The 19,500-nt window shown below is 41.0% G+C and overlaps 1 protein-coding gene across 2 annotated transcripts in view; it reads left to right on the forward strand.

Annotated features, from left to right (window-relative positions):
• LOC139756872 (anoctamin-7-like) overlaps positions 1–18,761 on the forward strand; it is a 176,337-nt gene extending 157,576 nt beyond the window's left edge. For both annotated transcript variants that reach the window (XM_071676724.1, XM_071676725.1), the window contains 14 exons: positions 4,294–4,462; positions 6,088–6,253; positions 7,093–7,350; positions 7,672–7,892; positions 8,400–8,492; positions 8,840–8,942; positions 10,700–10,866; positions 11,589–11,717; positions 12,431–12,521; positions 12,663–12,868; positions 14,191–14,324; positions 14,592–14,682; positions 15,440–15,571; positions 16,640–18,761. In XM_071676724.1, the coding sequence (XP_071532825.1) occupies positions 4,294–4,462; positions 6,088–6,253; positions 7,093–7,350; positions 7,672–7,892; positions 8,400–8,492; positions 8,840–8,942; positions 10,700–10,866; positions 11,589–11,717; positions 12,431–12,521; positions 12,663–12,868; positions 14,191–14,324; positions 14,592–14,682; positions 15,440–15,571; positions 16,640–17,098 (2,419 nt within the window). In that variant the 3' untranslated portion in view covers positions 17,099–18,761. The remainder of the gene's footprint in view (positions 1–4,293; positions 4,463–6,087; positions 6,254–7,092; positions 7,351–7,671; positions 7,893–8,399; positions 8,493–8,839; positions 8,943–10,699; positions 10,867–11,588; positions 11,718–12,430; positions 12,522–12,662; positions 12,869–14,190; positions 14,325–14,591; positions 14,683–15,439; positions 15,572–16,639) is intronic.
• Positions 18,762–19,500: the final 739 nt, after the last annotated feature.

The raw sequence follows: 19,500 nt of genomic DNA on the forward strand, positions 1-19,500 counted from the left end.
ATATATATATAACCTTGAAAGAAGGGTTGACTTCATATAAAGGATACGACTTCAATTTTATAGGTGTCTTAAGGTACAAAGAAAGTGTGGCATTGAGTTGTGTATTTCCTACCCTGTTGTGTACACTGGTTGTGAGTCGTTTGTACGTTATGTGTGTGTCAATAGTCGACCCTCGTGATGTGTGTGTGTGTGTGTGTGTGTATGTCGTCCAGCCCCCCAGCCCCCTCATGGCTGGTGGATTACCTTTGAGATAATGGAACACTGAATTGATACCCCCAGGATGAAGGAGAAGTGGGGTTGCGTGTTGACCCCCTGTGGGGGGGGGGGGGGCAGACAGAGGGGAGGGTTGGGGGTGGGGTGGTGCTTGCTGGGTGAGTGTCTTGACCTGGGGTCATCATAATGACCTGACACTGGGTCAGGAGGGTCGAGTGTCATGAGGTACACACGACCAGGTCATGTTGACTGTCCTCGACCAGGTCATGTTTGCTGTCCTCGACCAGGTCATGTTTACTGAACTCTCTCTCTCTCTCTCTCTCTCTCTCTCTCTCTCTCTCTCTCTCTCTCTCTCTCTCTGTATATATCTCTCATTTCCACTCCGTAGCCCACTTGGACATTAAGGGAGGGGAGTCTGGCGTGTTTAAACACCCCATAATAAAAAGAAAAAATTGCTTCCCCCCCGCAAGGACCAGCAGCTCGCCCGCCCGCCCGCCCCAGCGACCCACAGGCGCCGCGGGCAAGCTCCGGGACGACCAATAAAACCAGCGACCAGTCTCGCTGGCGAAGGCGACCGACGGACCTCCTCTCTTGTGTGTGTGTGGGGGCGGGCGCCTAGCTTAGCTAAATCCTTGTGCATGTTTATTGTGTCGCATGACGCACTGCAATCCTCTCTATCATGCACCACAAGGACCCGCCTCACGGGGGAAGTATGGTCTGCATTAACCGACCACCGCCACACACACACACACACACACACACACACACACACACATTGAATGAATTTCATGAAATGAATAAATGAATGAATGAAACTGTATTTAAAGAACCAGCAAGATAGTAAGGGCGAGTCCAAGAGATGGTGGCGCCCCACGAATCTACACTCTACATCTACCTGCTTGTAGATGTACGAAGTAGGTAATGACACATTAAGAGATGGGGGGGAGGAGGGGGCCCGGCCCACGCGTCTACATCTACGTCTACCTACCTCTTGAGTAACCCATGAAGAGATGGGGGGGAGGGGGCCCGGCCCACGCGTCTACATCTACGTCTACCTACCTCTTGAGTACCCCATGAAGAGATGGGGGGGACACGGGCCCCACGAGTGTAGCACACCCCCCCCCCCTCCTCTACAGTGTAGACAAGTAACTACACAAATACCAGACTTGGCTACACCTCAAGATCGGCTACACCCGGGCACCTCCCTCCATACACCCCCCCCCCCTCAGAGGGGATGTAGAGAGAGAGAGACGTATCTCAAAAGGAATGAGAGAGAGAGACTGAGAGAGAGAGAGAGAGAGAGAGAGAGAGAGAGAGAGAGAGAGAGAGAGAGAGAGAGAGAGAGACGTTAAAGCCAAGGACCACGTCTCATTATTGGAACCGCTGGCTCTGTGTGTGCATTCTCTCTCTCTCTCTCTCTCTATCTCTCTCTCTCTCTCTCTCTCTCTCTCTCTCTCTCTCTCTCTCTCTCTCTCTCTCTCTCTCTCTCTCTTTCCACGAGCTGGGTCAACTGAATGCAGCAGCCATGACGCCAAGGGAGAGAGAGAGAGACGTGAAAGTCTGCGATGTTTACCCATCATGTTACACTATCACATACACCCCCCCCACCCCCACCCAACCCCCACAGCATATTATTGTGGGGGAAAGAAGTGCCGTTGGACTTTGCAGTGTATTGTGAAGGAGGAGAGAGAGAGAGAGAGAGTTGATGAGGGGAGGGGGTGGGGGGTGAGTGCAACGTGGGGGGAAGGGTTTTTTTTGTGATTGTAACTATGGTGTGGATAGTGGGACTGGGCGAGAGGGTCGAAAGTCATGGTTCTCCTAGGGGGATTCCCGACCATGTGGAGGGATATATATATATACTCTCTCTCTCTCTCTCTCTCTCTCTCTCTCTCTCTCTCTCTCTCTCTCTCTCTCTCTCTCTCTCTCTCTCATATATGTGTCAAAAAATGGGACCAGCACTCCACAACACTCCTCCACCCTCCACCCTCCACCTTCGTCTGTGCCGGGATGAGATGGAGGGTATGTGTGTACATAGAGTGTCAGCATCTGTCTGTGCCACACTGGGGGAGGGAGGGGGGGTCTTTACCACACTGTCTGTGCCACACTGGGGGAGGGGAGGGGGGGTCTTTACCACACTGCTCCTGCTGGGGGATGGTTAAGGCGGGGGGGGGGGGGGGATGGTCGATGTAGTCCCTGATGGTTTGAGCGATGCAGTGGATATGCACACGGACAGACGTGGTCCCGTACTGACCCCGGACCATGTCCACGGGCCATGTCCACGGGCCATGTTTCCGGTCTGGTAGGGAGTGGTCGAGCGTGCCCCCCCCCACACCCCCCCTGCGTGACATAGTGCCACATCTGGCGCATCTGTGACCTGTTATACTCCCCCAACCTGTGACCTCCTGTAACCACCACCCAACCACCCCGTGACCTCCTGTAGTCTGCGCAGATGTCGTGACATTGAAACATCATTGTCTTTTTCTTGAGTATTACGTAGATTACTGTGTGGAGGGAGTCAGAGGGTGTGGTCTCGTGTGGAGGGAGTCACAGGTGTGGTCTGTGTGGAGGGAGTCACAAGGTGTGGTCTGTGTGGAGGGAGCCATAAGGTGTGGTCTGTGTGGAGGGAGTCACTAGGTGTGGTCTGTGTGGAGGGAGCCATAAGGCGTGGTGTATGTGGAGGGAGCCACAAGGTGTGGTGGTCACTAGGTGTGGTCTGTGTGGAGGGAGCCATAAGGCGTGGTGTATGTGGAGGGAGCCACAAGGTGTGGTGTATATGGAGGGAGCCACAAGGTGTGGTGTATATGGAGGGAGCCACAAGGTGTGGTGTATGTGGAGTGAGTCACAAGGTGTGGTGTATGTGGAGGGAGTCACAAGGTGTGGTGTATGTGGAGGGAGCCACAAGGTGTGGTGTATATGGAGAGAGTTAGAATACCAGTATTAAACAATGCACAAGTAAACAAAGGTGAATTAATCAAATTATTGGTTGAGTACATGGATAATTTTCTTTCACGTTTTGAAACTTATGAGGATATATAAATTATTTTGAAACTTATGAAGATATATAAATTATTTTTCATGAATGTATGCCACATATTTTAAATCAAGCGAAAAAAATTTTGTGGGGGGAGAAAAAGCATTACATAAAATTGGAAGTCAGGATGGCAATACTGTCGAGTGCAGCAGATGTTAAAGCCAAGTGAATAATACATTTAATTAGTCCTGTCTTATTTCATTATGCAGGCGTAGAGAAGGATAGAAAAATACAACGAAAATGCTGAGTTGCCAGAATGTTTTTGCTGGGAATAACGCGAGCAAAATATATCTATTCATAGATTCTCTCTTGTTTGTTTTGGGAAAGATGAACATTACTAGCATCTTATTGGTTACTATTACTAACATTTCGCATTAGCAGTTTTCTCTCTGAAAAAAAGAAATGCAAAATCTTCTGTAAAAATCCAGAAGATTCCCCTTGGATATTTTGTAAAGACAAATTTTATGTGTGATTTAGGCTTCCGAAATATAACCAAACATTATAATTAAAATCATTTGAGGTTTCTCCTTGGTCTCACTGCCGTTTGTTGCTATGAAAAAGACGTAAGCCATTTGTAGATTGTTTATCTATTTAAAAAGAGGAAAAGAAAAAATCTGACCAGCTTACAGATTGTTGACACACAAGTATGAGATGTGAGATAAATAGATTTAACCAATATAAGTCGATCCTTCAGGTATCGAATCGTATCGAATCCTCAGTTCCGATTCGAAGTCAAATCGAATTTCGAAGCTTTGCAGGGCCCAAATAGATAAATAAATGAATATATATATATATATATATATATATATATATATATATATATATATATATATATATATATATATGTGTGTGTGTGTGTGTGTGTGTGTTACTGCACTCTGCAAGATTACAAAATCGCTACAGGACATAATCTATTCATTCATTAAAGTCTTTGCCTCCTGGATTAAATCTCTGTGTCCTATTTGATAGTACACGCTTTATTATTTTCCTAATGTTCAAGAAGTTAACGTGTCTCTCGTGACCTCTGACCTGGGATGACCCTCCGTTAGGTTCTTGGGCAGCGACAACCCCGACCAGTACTTCACCAACACCCAGCGCTCGAGAATCATCCACGAGATCCTCTCCACGGCGCCCTTCGGCAAGAGGAAGAAGGGCGAGATTGGCATCGAGAGACTAGTGGAAGAAGGTGTTTACAGCGCTGCCTTCCCTCTGCATGACGTGAGTACTTGGGCTAACCCCGCCCCTGGCTGGAGCACGAAGGCACGATACATCATACCAGAAGACCTGAGGGAGGGTGGGAGGGGTGTCCATGGCGAGGCTTTTACCTGCAGAAGGAAGAGGCGATTGGGAAGATAAGGAGCTCTCTGATGGCTCGTGTGGTCCTGATACCCATGGCACTGGGGGGATGTAAATATTCCTGGGAGTTTATTTTGGTCAGTTATGAGTCTGTGCTGGTATTTGTATCGACTGTAACCGTAGGGCAATGGTGTATGTGCATCATAGCTGGGGTGGAGGGATACTTTCTGTAGTCCCTTACCCCTGATAGTAATAGAGCGAGCCTCAGTAACCCACCTTACATATATATTTTTGATGGAGAAGGAATCGTCTGTAGTGGTATGGGACAGAATATATCTGCTGCAGGTGGCTGTCATAATGTGTGTATGTGTGTGTGTGTAAAGTGCTGGTCTTTTACAAGGGCAGTTTGGGTGTCACCGTGGCGGTAGAAAGAGATTGGGATACCTCCTGAATCTCTTACCCTTCTCTCCATTACATTTGGAGGAATGTGTTTGCGAGTGGAAGGTCCCAGCCTAGGTTCAATATGCCCAGAAATGGTGTCTAGATTATCCGATACCTTTACACTATCTGCTTAGGGTTTCTCTTTATATATATATATATATATATATATATATATATATATATATATATATATATATATATATATATATATATCAAAATTCTCCATAATACTAACAGGTCTGCCTTACCTTCAAGTCCTCCATCACACTCCCTCACACTACTAGACCCTCGAGAATTCTCCCTCACACCACCAGGCTCACCAACACTCTCCCGCAAACCACCAAGTCTTCCAACACTCTCACACCACAAAGCCCTTCAACACATCCTTCTCACCAAGAAGCCCTCCAGCATATTCCCTCACACCACCTAGCCCTCCAACATTCTCCTTCACACCACCAAGCCCTCCAACACTTCCTTAAATCATCAGTCCCTCAAACTCTCCCTCATACCATTGGAGCCTCTGAGAGTCTCCCTTACACCACCAGGCCCTCCAACACTTCCAGCCACCTTCAGGAACAAATTCCAGTTAATGTTCTTGGGATCAGAATTATCCCCAATCCTCGGCAAAATTTTTCCACATTTATCCTTCACGACTGTTCACGACTGTTTTTTTTTTTTTTTCTTCTTATTGTAGCAGCTTAATAACACACATGATCTTAGAAATAAAGTTGAAATAAAGTTGATATGTTAGTTCAGTCAGTTTCTGGATATAATGTCTTTGGTAAAGAACCTACTGTAACATTTCTTTTTAGCAACTTGTCAAGAGAGAAAGTGAGAGAAAAGTAATGAAGGACATGGAGAAAATCCCTGCCCAGGTAATTGACCAGTCACGTGTAAGGTGTATTTTACGACTGGGCATTGGATCAAGGAATGTGAGATGTCACAGCCTGCAGTCCTGGGTGGTGCTGGTGGGTTGTGTGTTGCCTGGGATGTGGTTACTACATGTGTCCTGGGGAGAGAGATTTTGCACATGTTTGGTCCACACCCCTAAAACTTGTACATGTGAGCCTGATAGGTAAGGTCATTATACTTCTTTTTTCATCCAGGGACCGTATGAGTACCCTGTGGGATGCCGTGACCCATCTCAGCTCAATCCCCGTCAGATCCTCTACCACTACTGGGCTCGCTGGGGCAAGTGGTACAAGTACCAGCCCCTTGACCACATAAGAGAGTACTTCGGCGAGAAGATTGGTATCTACTTTGCTTGGCTGGGTGAGCTGATGATCGCCATACTGTATGGTACACTTAAGATAGTGTAGGGTACCCAGCTAGTAGGGTTGGTTCTTGCCTTGGTTCTTGCTTGTGTTATGGGAACCTTAATGCACTTGTATTATCTTAAGACACACCCTACATGTTTAAAAAAGATGTGGTATCTTATACCTTAAAACACACTGTCATTATGAACACCACAAATATTTAGCCTCATACTACAACTGCTTCCATTTGCACATTTGCCTCATATTCATTTTCGTCCAAATTGTATTTGTTCAGTTTTCATGTGGTCCCTTTTTTTAAACACTCCTTTTTTCATGTTATTCAGCCGTCACTGTTTGAAATATTTTCACAGTAATTATGTTTAAGCCTTTTTGCTTAAATCCTTGTAATACTTTTTGTCATTCATTTTTAAAAATATGGTCTCACTCTTTAAAAGAATGATGTCATATGCTATCAATATTCATTTGCCTCTTCTATGGATGAACATTTCCAAATGATGAGGTTTGTTGTCATATTTTGGAGAACGTATCATAATATTTATTACTTTCATGTTCTATAACACAATGTTGATTTTTTGAAAGCTTATGAAATGTATTTCCAATGTTTTTCTTTATTGTTAGTTCTAAATTTTGATATTTATTGATTTATTATTATCAATATTTCCAAGATACTAAAAGACTTGATATTCATTGGGAGATCTACAGAATTGATTGCAGAATAGAGCAGAAAGAGATGAATTTTTGGTATAGTAGATTGATAGATTGATGAATAGTTTACTGAACAAAGAAAAACAAATGTTATCCCCATACACTTACTCAAGCCTCCACCCTTCTCAGGTCTTTACACTGGGTGGTTACTACCAGCAGCAATTGTGGGTCTGTTGGTCTTCCTTTATGGCGTCTTCACCATCAACCACAACACACCAGCCAATGAGATTTGTACACAGAAGGGAGTCTTCAAGATGTGTCCCTTGTGCAATGAGAAATTGGGGTGTGCTTTCTGGGATCTGAGTGACATCTGTGTTAATGCTCGTATCTCATACCTCTTCGACCACCCTGGAACGGTCTTCTATGCGATATTTGTCTCATTTTGGGGTGTGTTTTCTGAGAATAGGTTGGATCTAGGGAAAGCTTTTATTCTGTCATATATATAATTACTTGCTGAATTTTTTTGTGATTATTCCTTACACATTAGTAATTTCAAGAAACAAAAATGATTCACTGAAATACCTTCCTGATTCTGTTTTCTTAGTTCTTTTGATCATCATTCTTTAAATCTTGTTCCATTTGTTTATATTTTTGTCATTATTTCCAGGCTTTCTAAATTTCTTCCTTTCCTGTATCCTAAATCAATTATTATGTGAATAGTTTTCTATCCAGTTCTTTGCTTCATATATTTATCATTCACTCTTCCAGCTGTGTCTTTCCTAGAATACTGGAAGCGGAAAAGTGCATCACTTGCCCACCATTGGGATTGTCTGGACTTCCAGGAGGAAGAAGAACGACCCCGCCCAGAGTTTGCAGCCAAGGCACCTTGCCAGGAGAGGAACCCCATCACAGGTGTCAGAGAGCCCTCTTTCCCAAAGTCCATCAGAACCAAGAGGATCATGGCTGGAGTTGGACTTATCTTCATCATGGTGAGCTGCGTGGATGTGCTCCCATCCTATATTGCATCCTATTGTTATACCTCCCATCCTGTTAATGGACGTTTCATCTTGTTGGAAAATGTGGCACCCTGGTGGAGGAAGTCTTATACTGAGTGTTTGTGTTTTTGATTTCATAATCATGCAGAGGGACTGAAAGCTTAAAGATCCCCTGCTGATGTTAGAGGTGTCATTGTTGAAATGTCATTACAGTAATTCAAGCATAAGTAACTTTCCTGGAGTTGTTAAAAGGGATTTCATGCCATTGACATGAAAAGGATTTTGATAATCATGGATACTTAATGAGGAAGAAAAAGTGTTTCAACAGTTACTACTATTTATAGCTTCAATAGTGTTTGACCTAATCAAACACAAGGTTAAGTGTGCAAACATTATCTTAAAAGGTAGATGTGGTTGTGCGTGGGATTTATGGTTACTTATATTCATCTGTTTTTTTTAACTTCTTTCAACTAATACTGCCTACCTGACCTTTCTTGGCAGATGAGTCTTGTCATCATTTTCATCATTGCTGTCATCATCTACCGTGTCCTGGTGTCCATCCCTCTCTTCCGTAACGACACTCTTAGATCCCAGGTATATACCCTTTTTCCATTATCATATATTTCAGTTTTACATCACTGATTAGTACAAGTTTCTGTCTTTCTATAGTGATAAATAATACACACCCTTTTTCCAATTTTTTGATGTTTCATAATGAAAGCAAAACCAACTACTATCTAATGTACTTCATATCTTAGATAAGAATTATAGATGATTCAGATTTCTAATTTTAACTTCCCATAATTACTTGTAATGTCTGTAGATTACTTTCTTTTCCCCTATACCTGGAGCCCAATAATGGGATAACTACCAGCTCCATCATCTCCTAGGTACCACACATCCAACTGTAGTATAATGATTGGTACTTTCTTCACCGACAGGCACAGGCTATATCCTCACTTTCTGGTGCTGTGGTCAACTTCATCATCATCATGTGTATGGGCAGAGTCTATGAGAAACTGGCTTACAGGCTCACTACCTGGGGTATGCAGCAGCTGCACCAAATTTCACGTCTAGATGTACAAGTTTTGTGTCAAGTCATTAGTGTAAAATCTATAATATTCAGTTGAGTTTTTCATATAGTCAGGGCCTCTCTTTCATATGGATGTGTGATAGCAAGGTTCTGTAGTGCTAGGTTGCACTTTTATACCAGCGAACAATTCTAACAAGTCCTTCCTTCACACTGGATCAAAGTTCTTCATATTCAAAATTTTTCTAAATCCCTTTTAAAGTAATCATTAATAACAGCAATATCAGTAATACTGTAATATGAGGCATCATTCATGAACATCATGTTATACAGCTGTTGTATTTGGTACAGTACCATTTTATTAAGAAAAAGTGTCAAGTTACTTTCATTTCCGATTGTTAACACTAAAATTATTGGTGATGCTGATATTGATAGTAGCAATAATGGGTATGTTTGAAGGAATAGTGGTTCCAACAATGTTGTATGGTTGCGAGGCGTGGGCTATGGATAGAGTTGTGCGCAGGAGGATGGATGTACTGGAAATGAGATGTTTGAGGACAATGTGTGGTGTGAGGTGGTTTGATCGAGTGAGTAACGTAAGGGTAAGAGAGATGTGTGGAAATAAAAAGAGCGTGGTTGAGAGAGCAGAAGAGGGTGTTTTGAAGTGGTTTGGGCACATGGAGAGAATGAGTGAGGAAAGATTGACCAAGAGGATATATGTGTCGGAGGTGGAGGGAACGAGGAGAAGAGGGAGACCAAATTGGAGGTGGAAAGATGGAGTGAAAAAGATTTTGTGTGATCGGGGCCTGAACATGCAGGAGGGTGAAAGGAGGGCAAGGAATAGAGTGAATTGGAGCGATGTGGTATACCGGGGTTGACGTGCTGTCAGTGGATTGAATCAAGGCATGTGAAGCGTCTGGGGTAAACCATGGAAAGCTGTGTAGGTATGTATATTTGCGTGTGTGGACGTATGTATATACATGTGTATGGGGGGTGGGTTGGGCCATTTCTTTCGTCTGTTTCCTTGCGCTACCTCGCAAACGCGGGAGACAGCGACAAAGTATAATAAAAAAAAATAAATGTTAGTTCCATTATTGATGAAAAAATTAGATATTATTGTTGTAGAAGTGGAATTAGTAGTAGAAGTGATAGTGCTAAGAATAATGATAGTTGTGATAGTACTATCAGCACAGTAGCAGCCATATTAGTTCTTGTTCTTGTTCTGCATGTTTTGTTTATGTAATAACAGTCATAGGAGTTGCAAAACTCTGTCAGTACCAACAATGATAACAAAGAGTAGTAATAGTGATAACAGTAATCTTGGCCATGTTATCAATAATAGTTGTGATAAAATGATTAGTGATTATTGTGATATATTAGAAGTTGTAGGTATGTACTATGTTGGCTTTTTTGTGTTGTTGTTATCATTATGATGGATGTCATAGAAGCCAGTGAAATAACAACAGTTACTTCATTAGCCTTTTGTAGCAGCTGTCATAAGAAAATTACATGTTGATTGGCTCCTATCTTGGTTTTTTCTTTTAATGTTACCTTGCTGAGGCAGAAGAAGCAATAGAGGATTAAGAAAGAATCATACTGTCTTCTAGCTCTGAAAAATAGATTACATATAATGTTTACTTTATTCTTGAGATGAAAATTTCCCTCTTTATTCTTGAGATAGAAATTTCCCTCATTTTCATATAAAAAAGCATGAATATCAATACATCAACTACTTTAGCTCTTAACAAAGATGGTATCATTTTCCCAACAGAAATGCATCGTACACAGACTGAGTTCGAGGACAACCTCACCTTCAAAGTGTTCATCTTTCAGTTTGTCAACTTCTATTCATCCATCTTCTACATCGCATTCTTCAAGGGCCGCTTTGTGGGCTACCCAGGCCACTACCACCACATCCTTGGACTCCGAAATGAAGACGTGAGCAGTGACAGTTTGTTTATTAATGATTAAGTAGCACCAAGAGGATGATCAGGATGTTACAATCTGCCTGGATTACTTAACCCAGATAGGAATGATGCTAGGCTTGATGTAGGATCTCAAGGTCCTCAGCATGTTTTAGACCTTTCAATCATATTTTGATGATGTTTCTGAGATATTCACCCCATCAGCCATACAGAATTGTAAGGTATCCACTAACTATGAATTTTCTGAAAACTTTGTAGTTCCCTAAAAATTGAATGTGATTACTCCTGTACTTAGTTTGGTATTAAAGTAGATTACTACAATTTTGCATAATAGCTGAATGCTCTTTAGTATTACTTTGCTCTTAAGAGCAAGTGTTTGGATGGAATTAGCATGCAAAATCAAAATCAGTGTAAGAATAGCGTTCCGCATAAGGGCACTTGCTTTATTTCATATTACTCTCTGTACTTAGACTATCCCTATGTAACTCATTAAGTATTCAAAATAGTTTGAATATATATTAATGAATACATCTTTACAGGGATTGTAATTATAAAAGTAGAATTTACAGTTTTCTTATACTATACATTTAATGATCAATTATGCTTGTTTAGATAACTAGACTTCCACATATGTTCAAAAAAATATAGACATGCTCAGTGACTGTTATAAAGCATTTACACATAAGCAGACATGAAAACAGTAGATAAGGTGAATGAAACAATGCTTCTCCCCAGTGCTCAGCCGGTGGGTGTTTGATCGAGCTGGCTCAACAGTTGGCTGTCATCATGATTGGCAAACAAGTAGTCAATAATGCACAGGAAATCCTTGTTCCCAAGGTCAAAGCCTGGTGGCACAAGAAACAGGTGAGAGACAGATTGAGAGAAGTGAGAAGAAGGGAAGGGGAGGGAAAGTGTTTTTATATGTGTAAGCGATGGGAAGTATGAATGTAATCATTGTATGAGTATTCCAGGGAGAGGGTTTCACACTTAGGTCTCTGTCTTTTAATACATATTGCATTTTGAAAGTCTTATAAACTTATACAGGTAGCTGTTCGCAAAGTATCTTGTTATTGGTTTTGTTTGCATTACTGTGTCGCTGAAATCTTTTTCTGAAGTTTTTCACTAAATAATGATCATAGTAGCTTGTATTTTTTCAGTGATTACATCAGAAAATAGTATGCATCGAAACCTGTCACTTCTAGGCCTTTTGACCTCTTGATCATGAGAGGAAGTTTGGGTTGATGTTTCTCTGAGCTTACAACCTCTTGGTCTTCAGATCCCAAAGCCTCAGGACTCCTCAAGCCAACCTTTTAAGTTTTCTACCAATCCTTATTGAATTTACATCAACCTTATGAATTCTACTATATCCCAGCTTTGTGGCTCAAGGTATTACATATTTTTCCTCTGCATGGTCACACAATTATGTGATCTTTTCACTTTGTTTTTTGTTACTGTTCCTAGAACTTGTTTGTGTGTGATCCTATAGCCTGAAGACCATGTTCATGTATAAACTGATAGCTTTTAAGTTCTTAAGGCCCCAGTTTCATTAACCAATGTATTTCTTCTGTTGATGTTAGGTCAAGATGAGCCATAAGGCAAGGGCGCGCTGGGAGGCTGACTACCAGCTGATCGATAATGAGGGGCTCTTCCAGGAATATCTGGAAATGGGTAGGTTGTTTCCATTTTATTGCTCATCAGTTTGAAAAATAATATGTAATAATTCATTAATAATAGCAGTGAGTTTTGTAATGATTCTCTTACACTCTAACTTGCCTCCATGACAACCTCAGCTTACTTCTTTCCCAACAGTGCTACAGTTTGGGTTTATCACCATATTTGTGGCTGCCTTCCCTCTGGCACCACTGTTTGCGCTGCTTAACAACTGGGTAGAGATTCGTTTAGATGCTCAGAAGTTTGTATGCGAGACACGACGGCCAGTGTCAGAGAGGGCTCAGAACATTGGCATTTGGTTCACCATCCTGGATTTCATGGCCCACTTGGCTGTCATCAGTAATGTAAGTAAGAGTTATGTCAGTTACTGATTTACCACCAATTTGCTCATGTGCGTTGGTGTCCCAGTCAAGGTAGAACTTGATGGGGGAAAAGAGTGTCAAATAGACCCTTTCCTAAAATATTCAAAAGACCTGCCTACTCAAGGAAGACATTGTTGAAGCTGTGAAATTTCTAGGGGGTAAAAATTCCAAACTTTAACTGTGTCAGGAAAAAAACAATATCAGAGTTGCCAATATGTGAGATGTGATTGCCTGTTGGGTGCTGCATAACCTAGCATGAGGTGAAGTTATGCAAGCAGCCAACTCTAGAACAAAAGCATTGGTAAAGTTGTCTTTAACATAGACAAGAGGACAACATAGTCATGAAGAGAAAGGATTTCAAACTGAGAACCAAGGCATTGCTAAGTGAATTATGTCAAGAAGGATGGAGGAGACCCTTCAGTATGTGAACAGAGATTTGAACTTATCTAAGAAACACAAGGCAAACCTTTGGCAGTGAGAAGGTATTCAGGAAGGTTTTCTTTGACCCTCTAGGCTTATCGAAGATAATGAAACTTTGGAGACATTCAGGCAGGTTCTCTAAATCACTATTAGAATTTTGGGTTTAGAAATGAAAGAATTAGGCCCTGTATATCTGCCATGGAAATACCTCCAGCAGTTCAGTTTCATCTTTACTGTTTGTAAAAGTTTTGCACGCAAAAAGCAGCAATATCTAGTATGGCAACAAAACCTAATATTTGTAACATCACAAGCCATGCATGTTGTAGCAAAATCCTGTGTTTGTTGCAGTACAGGTGATGCATATTTCATGACTGTTTGAGGTGAACCATTAATATGGTGAGTATATACAAGCATACAGCAGAACCACTAAGAACACATCTGTAAAAGCATTTCCCATGTCCTTTTGCTTTATATAATAGTTTAAACAAGGGTGTGAAAGTATTGTAATAGGAATATCTGTGCACATGTAATAATATTTTAGAGGCAGATCTTGATAGGTTCATCTATATTGGGTGCAGTGCAGTAAGAGTGTGCATTGCTTTAAATCCACTGTATGCATCATAGGCTGGAGTTGAAGTTGCAGTAATCAATAGCCACTTTGGAAATGAACCCTTCTTTTTTCTATTATAAAACTCCACTTTACAAGCATGACATATATGGAATGAATATGTATTTTTAGAGAAGACAACAAAGGTCCTTATATCTTCTATTGATTAATATTGAGGGTGTTACACAGTCAGGACTACAGCAACTTCACTCTCACCTTACAGATTGTTTTCCCTATCATTGCCAGATAACAGCACAATACCTTTCTTCTCCTGCAGGCATTCCTCATTGCTTTTACATCAGAGTTCCTGCCGCGTCTGCTGTACAAGTACGAGTATGACTGGTCTCTTAGTGGCTACGTCAACTTTACACTTGCCACTGCACCTAATAACACACTCAGTGAGGAGTGCAGGTGAGAGACTGTCATTGGAGCAGGTAAGACACAGTCATGAGAGTAGGTATGACATAGTCAGCATGGCAGATATGACCCAGGGAGACTAGTTCCAATAGCCCTTACAGTGGCCTTATCTCATACTAAGACTTACGGTGTCCTAACACCTAACATCATGACCTATCATGATGAACTTAATATTTCTCATGGTGACTAGATCTTATGTTTTCCCACTTTGTACTGTCCTTATGACCCCTACATTGACCTGAGTACTGGCATGACCCACAGGTACCGCGGCTACCGGGACTCGGAAGGCAACCACACCATCTTCTTCTGGCGCCTACTGGCTATCAGGCTGGGTTTCGTCATTGCCTTTGAGGTGGGTTTGGGAGGAAGTCATTCTTATGATCAAAGAAAATCAGTTCAGGGTCTGAGAGGTATTGATTTTAATCTTAAGAAGAAGCAGTTTTGCCTGCAATAAGAACTGTTCATCATCCTAAATGGTACTTAGTACATACAGTGATCAGAATAGGGTAAGAATCTGTTCATCTATTGAGTATAGGGAATTATTTAGCTTTACAAGTCATGATATATAGTTTTATGAAGATAAACCATGATTTAAAGATTACCTTGAGCAAGTAAGGCTAATGCAGGTTCAAATGAAGGCTAATGTACGAATTTAGGAACTGATTGGTATGTGGTAAGACAGAATAACCTTTGACTTCCGATGCTGAGTTAAGGTATCACTGGACCTAACCTAACCTAATCTGCCTGTAGTTATGCTGTAAGTGATAATCACCTTCAGAGAGGCAATTTAATCATTTGCTGATGAAAAACATTACAGTTTTATTGAAAACTTCTCAATCAAAAGGCATCTTTCATTCCCTTGCTTCTGGAAATAACACACCTTTAAAGCTACAGGAGCTCCTTATATGAGAAGGGTCCGGGTGTTATATGATAGTAAATGGTAGTGATGGAGAAATGAGTAGGAGGTTGGTTTGTGTTGATGAGGAGTTATTTGAGTTCAGTGAGGTAAACACAGAGTAATGGGTTAGGAGCATTTCTTGATGATGAGAGGTTTTAACATTGTGTGCAAGCTAACTACATGTCTAAAGGAAGCTGACTATCTCCCCTAGCATGTGGTGTTTGGCATATGTCGCCTGATAGACATAATGGTCCCGGATGTGCCACAAAGTCTGGACATCAAGATCAAGAGAGAGAGATACCTTGCCAAGCAGGCTCTGGCAGACTCGGACACTATCTTGAAGGTAAGTAGATGAGGAAAGCTGTCGGCAATAAGAAGGTGAGAGCAAAGGTGAAGAGTGATGATAAGTGACATCATGAAGGATGAGGGGACATTAATTGCTAGAATGAGGTCATCATAGTTTGGAAAGAATCATTATATAAAAGTTAGATAGAGAGTGGAGAAAAAAGTGAGTAAAGAAATTTAAGATTTATTGTCTAGGGATGTGAGTGAGAGTAAGATACCATCATTAACAACAGAATATGATGGAGGATAAAGTTGAGTGGAGAAGTGAGTAATAAGCAAATTGGTATTGTGAAAGTGCTGAACTGTTCTTTGAGTGCTTCAGATTCCCATGGTCAAATGGATCATTACCTCAGTAAGACTACATACACTTCCTGTACAACACTCTGTTTCCTTAAGCATTTTCTCAGACATTGCTCTTATGCTGAAATCCTAGTCCACTCAGTTGTATTTTCTCATAGATTTTGTTTATTTGTCAGTCTACTTGTTTCAGTTTTATTTTTCTATCTATATTTATTTATTTATTATACTTATCCACTGTCTCCCGCGTTAGCGAGGTAGCGCAAGGAAACAGACAAGGAATAGCCCAACCCACCCACATACACATGTATATTTTTTTATGTTTCCAGTTATATATGTTATGATGTGTATACCAAATAATTGGTGTTTCATATGTTTAGATATTCATCCTCAGTGCATTTTCTTTTATCTTTATTGTCACACTGTAGTTATCAACAGCCATCTACTGAATAGTATTCTTTCAGCACATTCATAACTATCCAGTGTACTCCAGGAATCATAACACATATCGCTATGAAAAATATAGCTGCATCCTCACAAGAGATATAATATAAGTCTCACAAGTTCACTTGTTCACTTTGCATTTTATTGATGAACTATATCACATATTAGATCTGCTTTCACATCCTTCACAATTTTATGTCCTCTGCTTAAACCAGTAATATCACTGTTGTAAAGTTTTAGAGAAGTATTCCTCTGCCAGCATTTTGAAATTAGAATGAGCACTTTTAGATTAGGATAACCTTGACTAATCTGTTTCATCTTCCAGGTGGCGCAGGGGAAGGACGAGGATGAAGATGATGTTGCTGCCACAAATGATGTTAACATTGCTATGAATGATGCTGATACCCCATCTGTTGTCATTCCCCCTGCTGCTCCCTTCATCACCAAGCAGACTACTCCACCACCAAAACAGTCTCCAACTTTTTCTTCCTATGACTTTGAAAATGCAAGAGACTCGCCACCACTGAACCCTTACACCAAGATGTCTCCTTCCAGTCGACCCTCATCCTACACCAACAGCTCCAACACCAACACACCATCATCGTCTCCTCCCTCAAAAACTAAACGTTCATCTTTCAGCAACAAAAGTCCTCCTGCAGTCCCAGCAGATAGCAGCAATAGCAACAATGGAGGCATGCCAGGGACTACATCAGGGACTCATTCTGCTAGGAGTCATCAGGGCACTTCCATCACCAACAAGACCCCTTCACGTGCTCCAACATAACAATCCGCTCCCCTCACCCGTCCTCTCGTCGTGTACAAGCAGACGTCTGTGTAACAAGCTTCTGCACGACCTGCTTGAGTTCTTCTTTGGTTGAGGCGCTCTGGTGTTGTGTCAAAATGTAGAAGGTGGAGGAGGATAAGCCAAGGAAAACTGAAAATAAATACTTACGGGTTCATGTGCACAGCAGCACAAATATCATCCCCTGAAACTGACATATCAGTCGTGAAGGAGATCAGCATGGTCTCTCTTACACCATGCTGAAGTTGTCATAACCCATAACCTTCAGAAAGACTGGAATTACTCCTTCCCAGTATGATTGGAGAGGTAGGTTGAGTTACTGTCTCAACTTATGAGCAGAACCAACCTTCTCTGACCTAAAACTTGAGGGTAGCAAGCCTTCAGTAACCTAACGCTTAAAGGGAGTCAACCTCCAGTGACTTAAAGCTTGAGGGGAGGCTAGGCAAAGTATCCTCTGACACGAAGATAGTTGAGTGCCTTGTTGTTGTTTTTCCTCTGTGTTTATGGTTTATAGCGTCTGACGGGTGGTGGATGTTGGTTCGCTCATACCAGTATTGTGAATAATAGTGGTCTTATTTATTATCAAAATAATATTGTGGACAAAGCTGGTAATAACTGAGAAATCTTTGCAAAGTTTCTCATTAAGCTTTTGAAGGACCTATGAATGTATGAATCTCTCATGATGAAGAAAATTATTTGGAAATTAATGCAGTGTGTCATAGCAAAGCAAATGATCTTCAGACCGACTATATGAACCAATTATAAGCACATCCCATTTACAGGTAATGTCATTATCTAAAATGGATAAACAGAGCTTCGTGTCACATAAGTGATCACCAGTAGAGATCTGGCTAGCCTGGTTGGCCCTACTTGTCCATGTATCCTCTGGTACCATACCTACGTACCTACCTACCAGTATTATCAATGGTAGAATAGAAACTGTGATCACACGTAGGCTGAGGACAAACAGGAAAGCAAAGATTGATGTGGACTGCAGGGGCCCTTCCCTAAAAACACTCGAGCCTGTTCATGCACTAATGATTCATCACATATGCTTTTGGGTTGTATTGTTAAAATGCAAGAAGGTGCTCCCTAAGTAGCACAGCATTTCATATCAGTGATCCGACCTCATTTTCCTAAGAAGTACTTGTAAGAAAGCCACTGCCCTCTGCTGACCCCCAGGAATTATTGACAATATATTGATAATGAGTAACAAGGACTGGAACTGCATAATGTGGCCTCTTAAATTGTAGCAATACACTCTCTTGTGATCAGTCCCAAGTATGTTAGAATACATGTGTATTTTGTACACATCAGCTGGTGATCAAGGCACCATGAACTTGCTGAGTAGCTTTGGCCATACTCTTTTGGACATGGTCTCAGGTCAAAGAACTCATGATAAAAGTCTTTAATATCTTAATTTCACATTTCCAGTGCTCCTGTAGTAGTCTAGAGTCTATACAGCTTGTCATATACATAGAGAGAGAGAGATTTTCCCCTGGGCCTCAGACTTTTGCAACATCTTCCTACATGTAAGTCCAGTCATCATTATTAGTCTTTCATTCTATCATTATATCACTATAGTATTGTTTATAGTATTCTGCTGATCATCAGATGTTTTCTACTTATAACAAGGGACAGTAGTGTGGATCTTATTAATATAATCAGTGTTACTTATTGTCATACTGCAAAACGTTTTATAATCTGGTGAAAGAAAGATTTTGCTATTTACAAGAGCTAGGTACTGTATCTTTGATTTTTTTATATTTCCATCAGTACTGCACTGTATAATGAAATCTAACTTTGTCAGCTTAAGAAAATAAGTATATGTGCCTGTTGGTATGCATTTGCTGAGGAGTTTTTTAATATTATGACCTTTTTCCCAACCTCCCATCACCTGTTTTGATCAGATGGTAAAACTAATACAAAAACAAAGATTTTTCCTTGGTGTTTTATCATTATAGTGTCCATTGTTATTACTAATTTCCATCAAATTTAAGGAAACGAAGTCATGGCCTCTCCTATGTACAAAATTTATGCAAATTGGTAGTGGAATAGCTTGTAAATAAATATTTACCCAAGGGAAAACACAAGAATTCCAGGATGGAAAAATGTCATAATAGAACAGTTATACTGCTTTTAGAGCAACAAAAAGTTTAAATGCCTCACAAGAGGCAGTGGACATGTGGTATCCACAATGGGTTTCTTCTGATGTTAAGATGTATTTTTATTGTTATCTTGCAGGAAGGTATAAGAAAATTATCACTTACAATTATTATTATTATTATTATTATTATTATTATTATTATTATTATTATTATTATCATCATTATTATTATAAGCAGCAGCCACAAGATACATGTGCTATGCTGGGCAATTTTCAT

The sequence above is a fragment of the Panulirus ornatus genome, chromosome 23 (assembly GCF_036320965.1).
Source record: "Panulirus ornatus isolate Po-2019 chromosome 23, ASM3632096v1, whole genome shotgun sequence".
In the NCBI taxonomy this organism is placed as follows: Eukaryota; Metazoa; Arthropoda; class Malacostraca; order Decapoda; family Palinuridae; genus Panulirus; species Panulirus ornatus.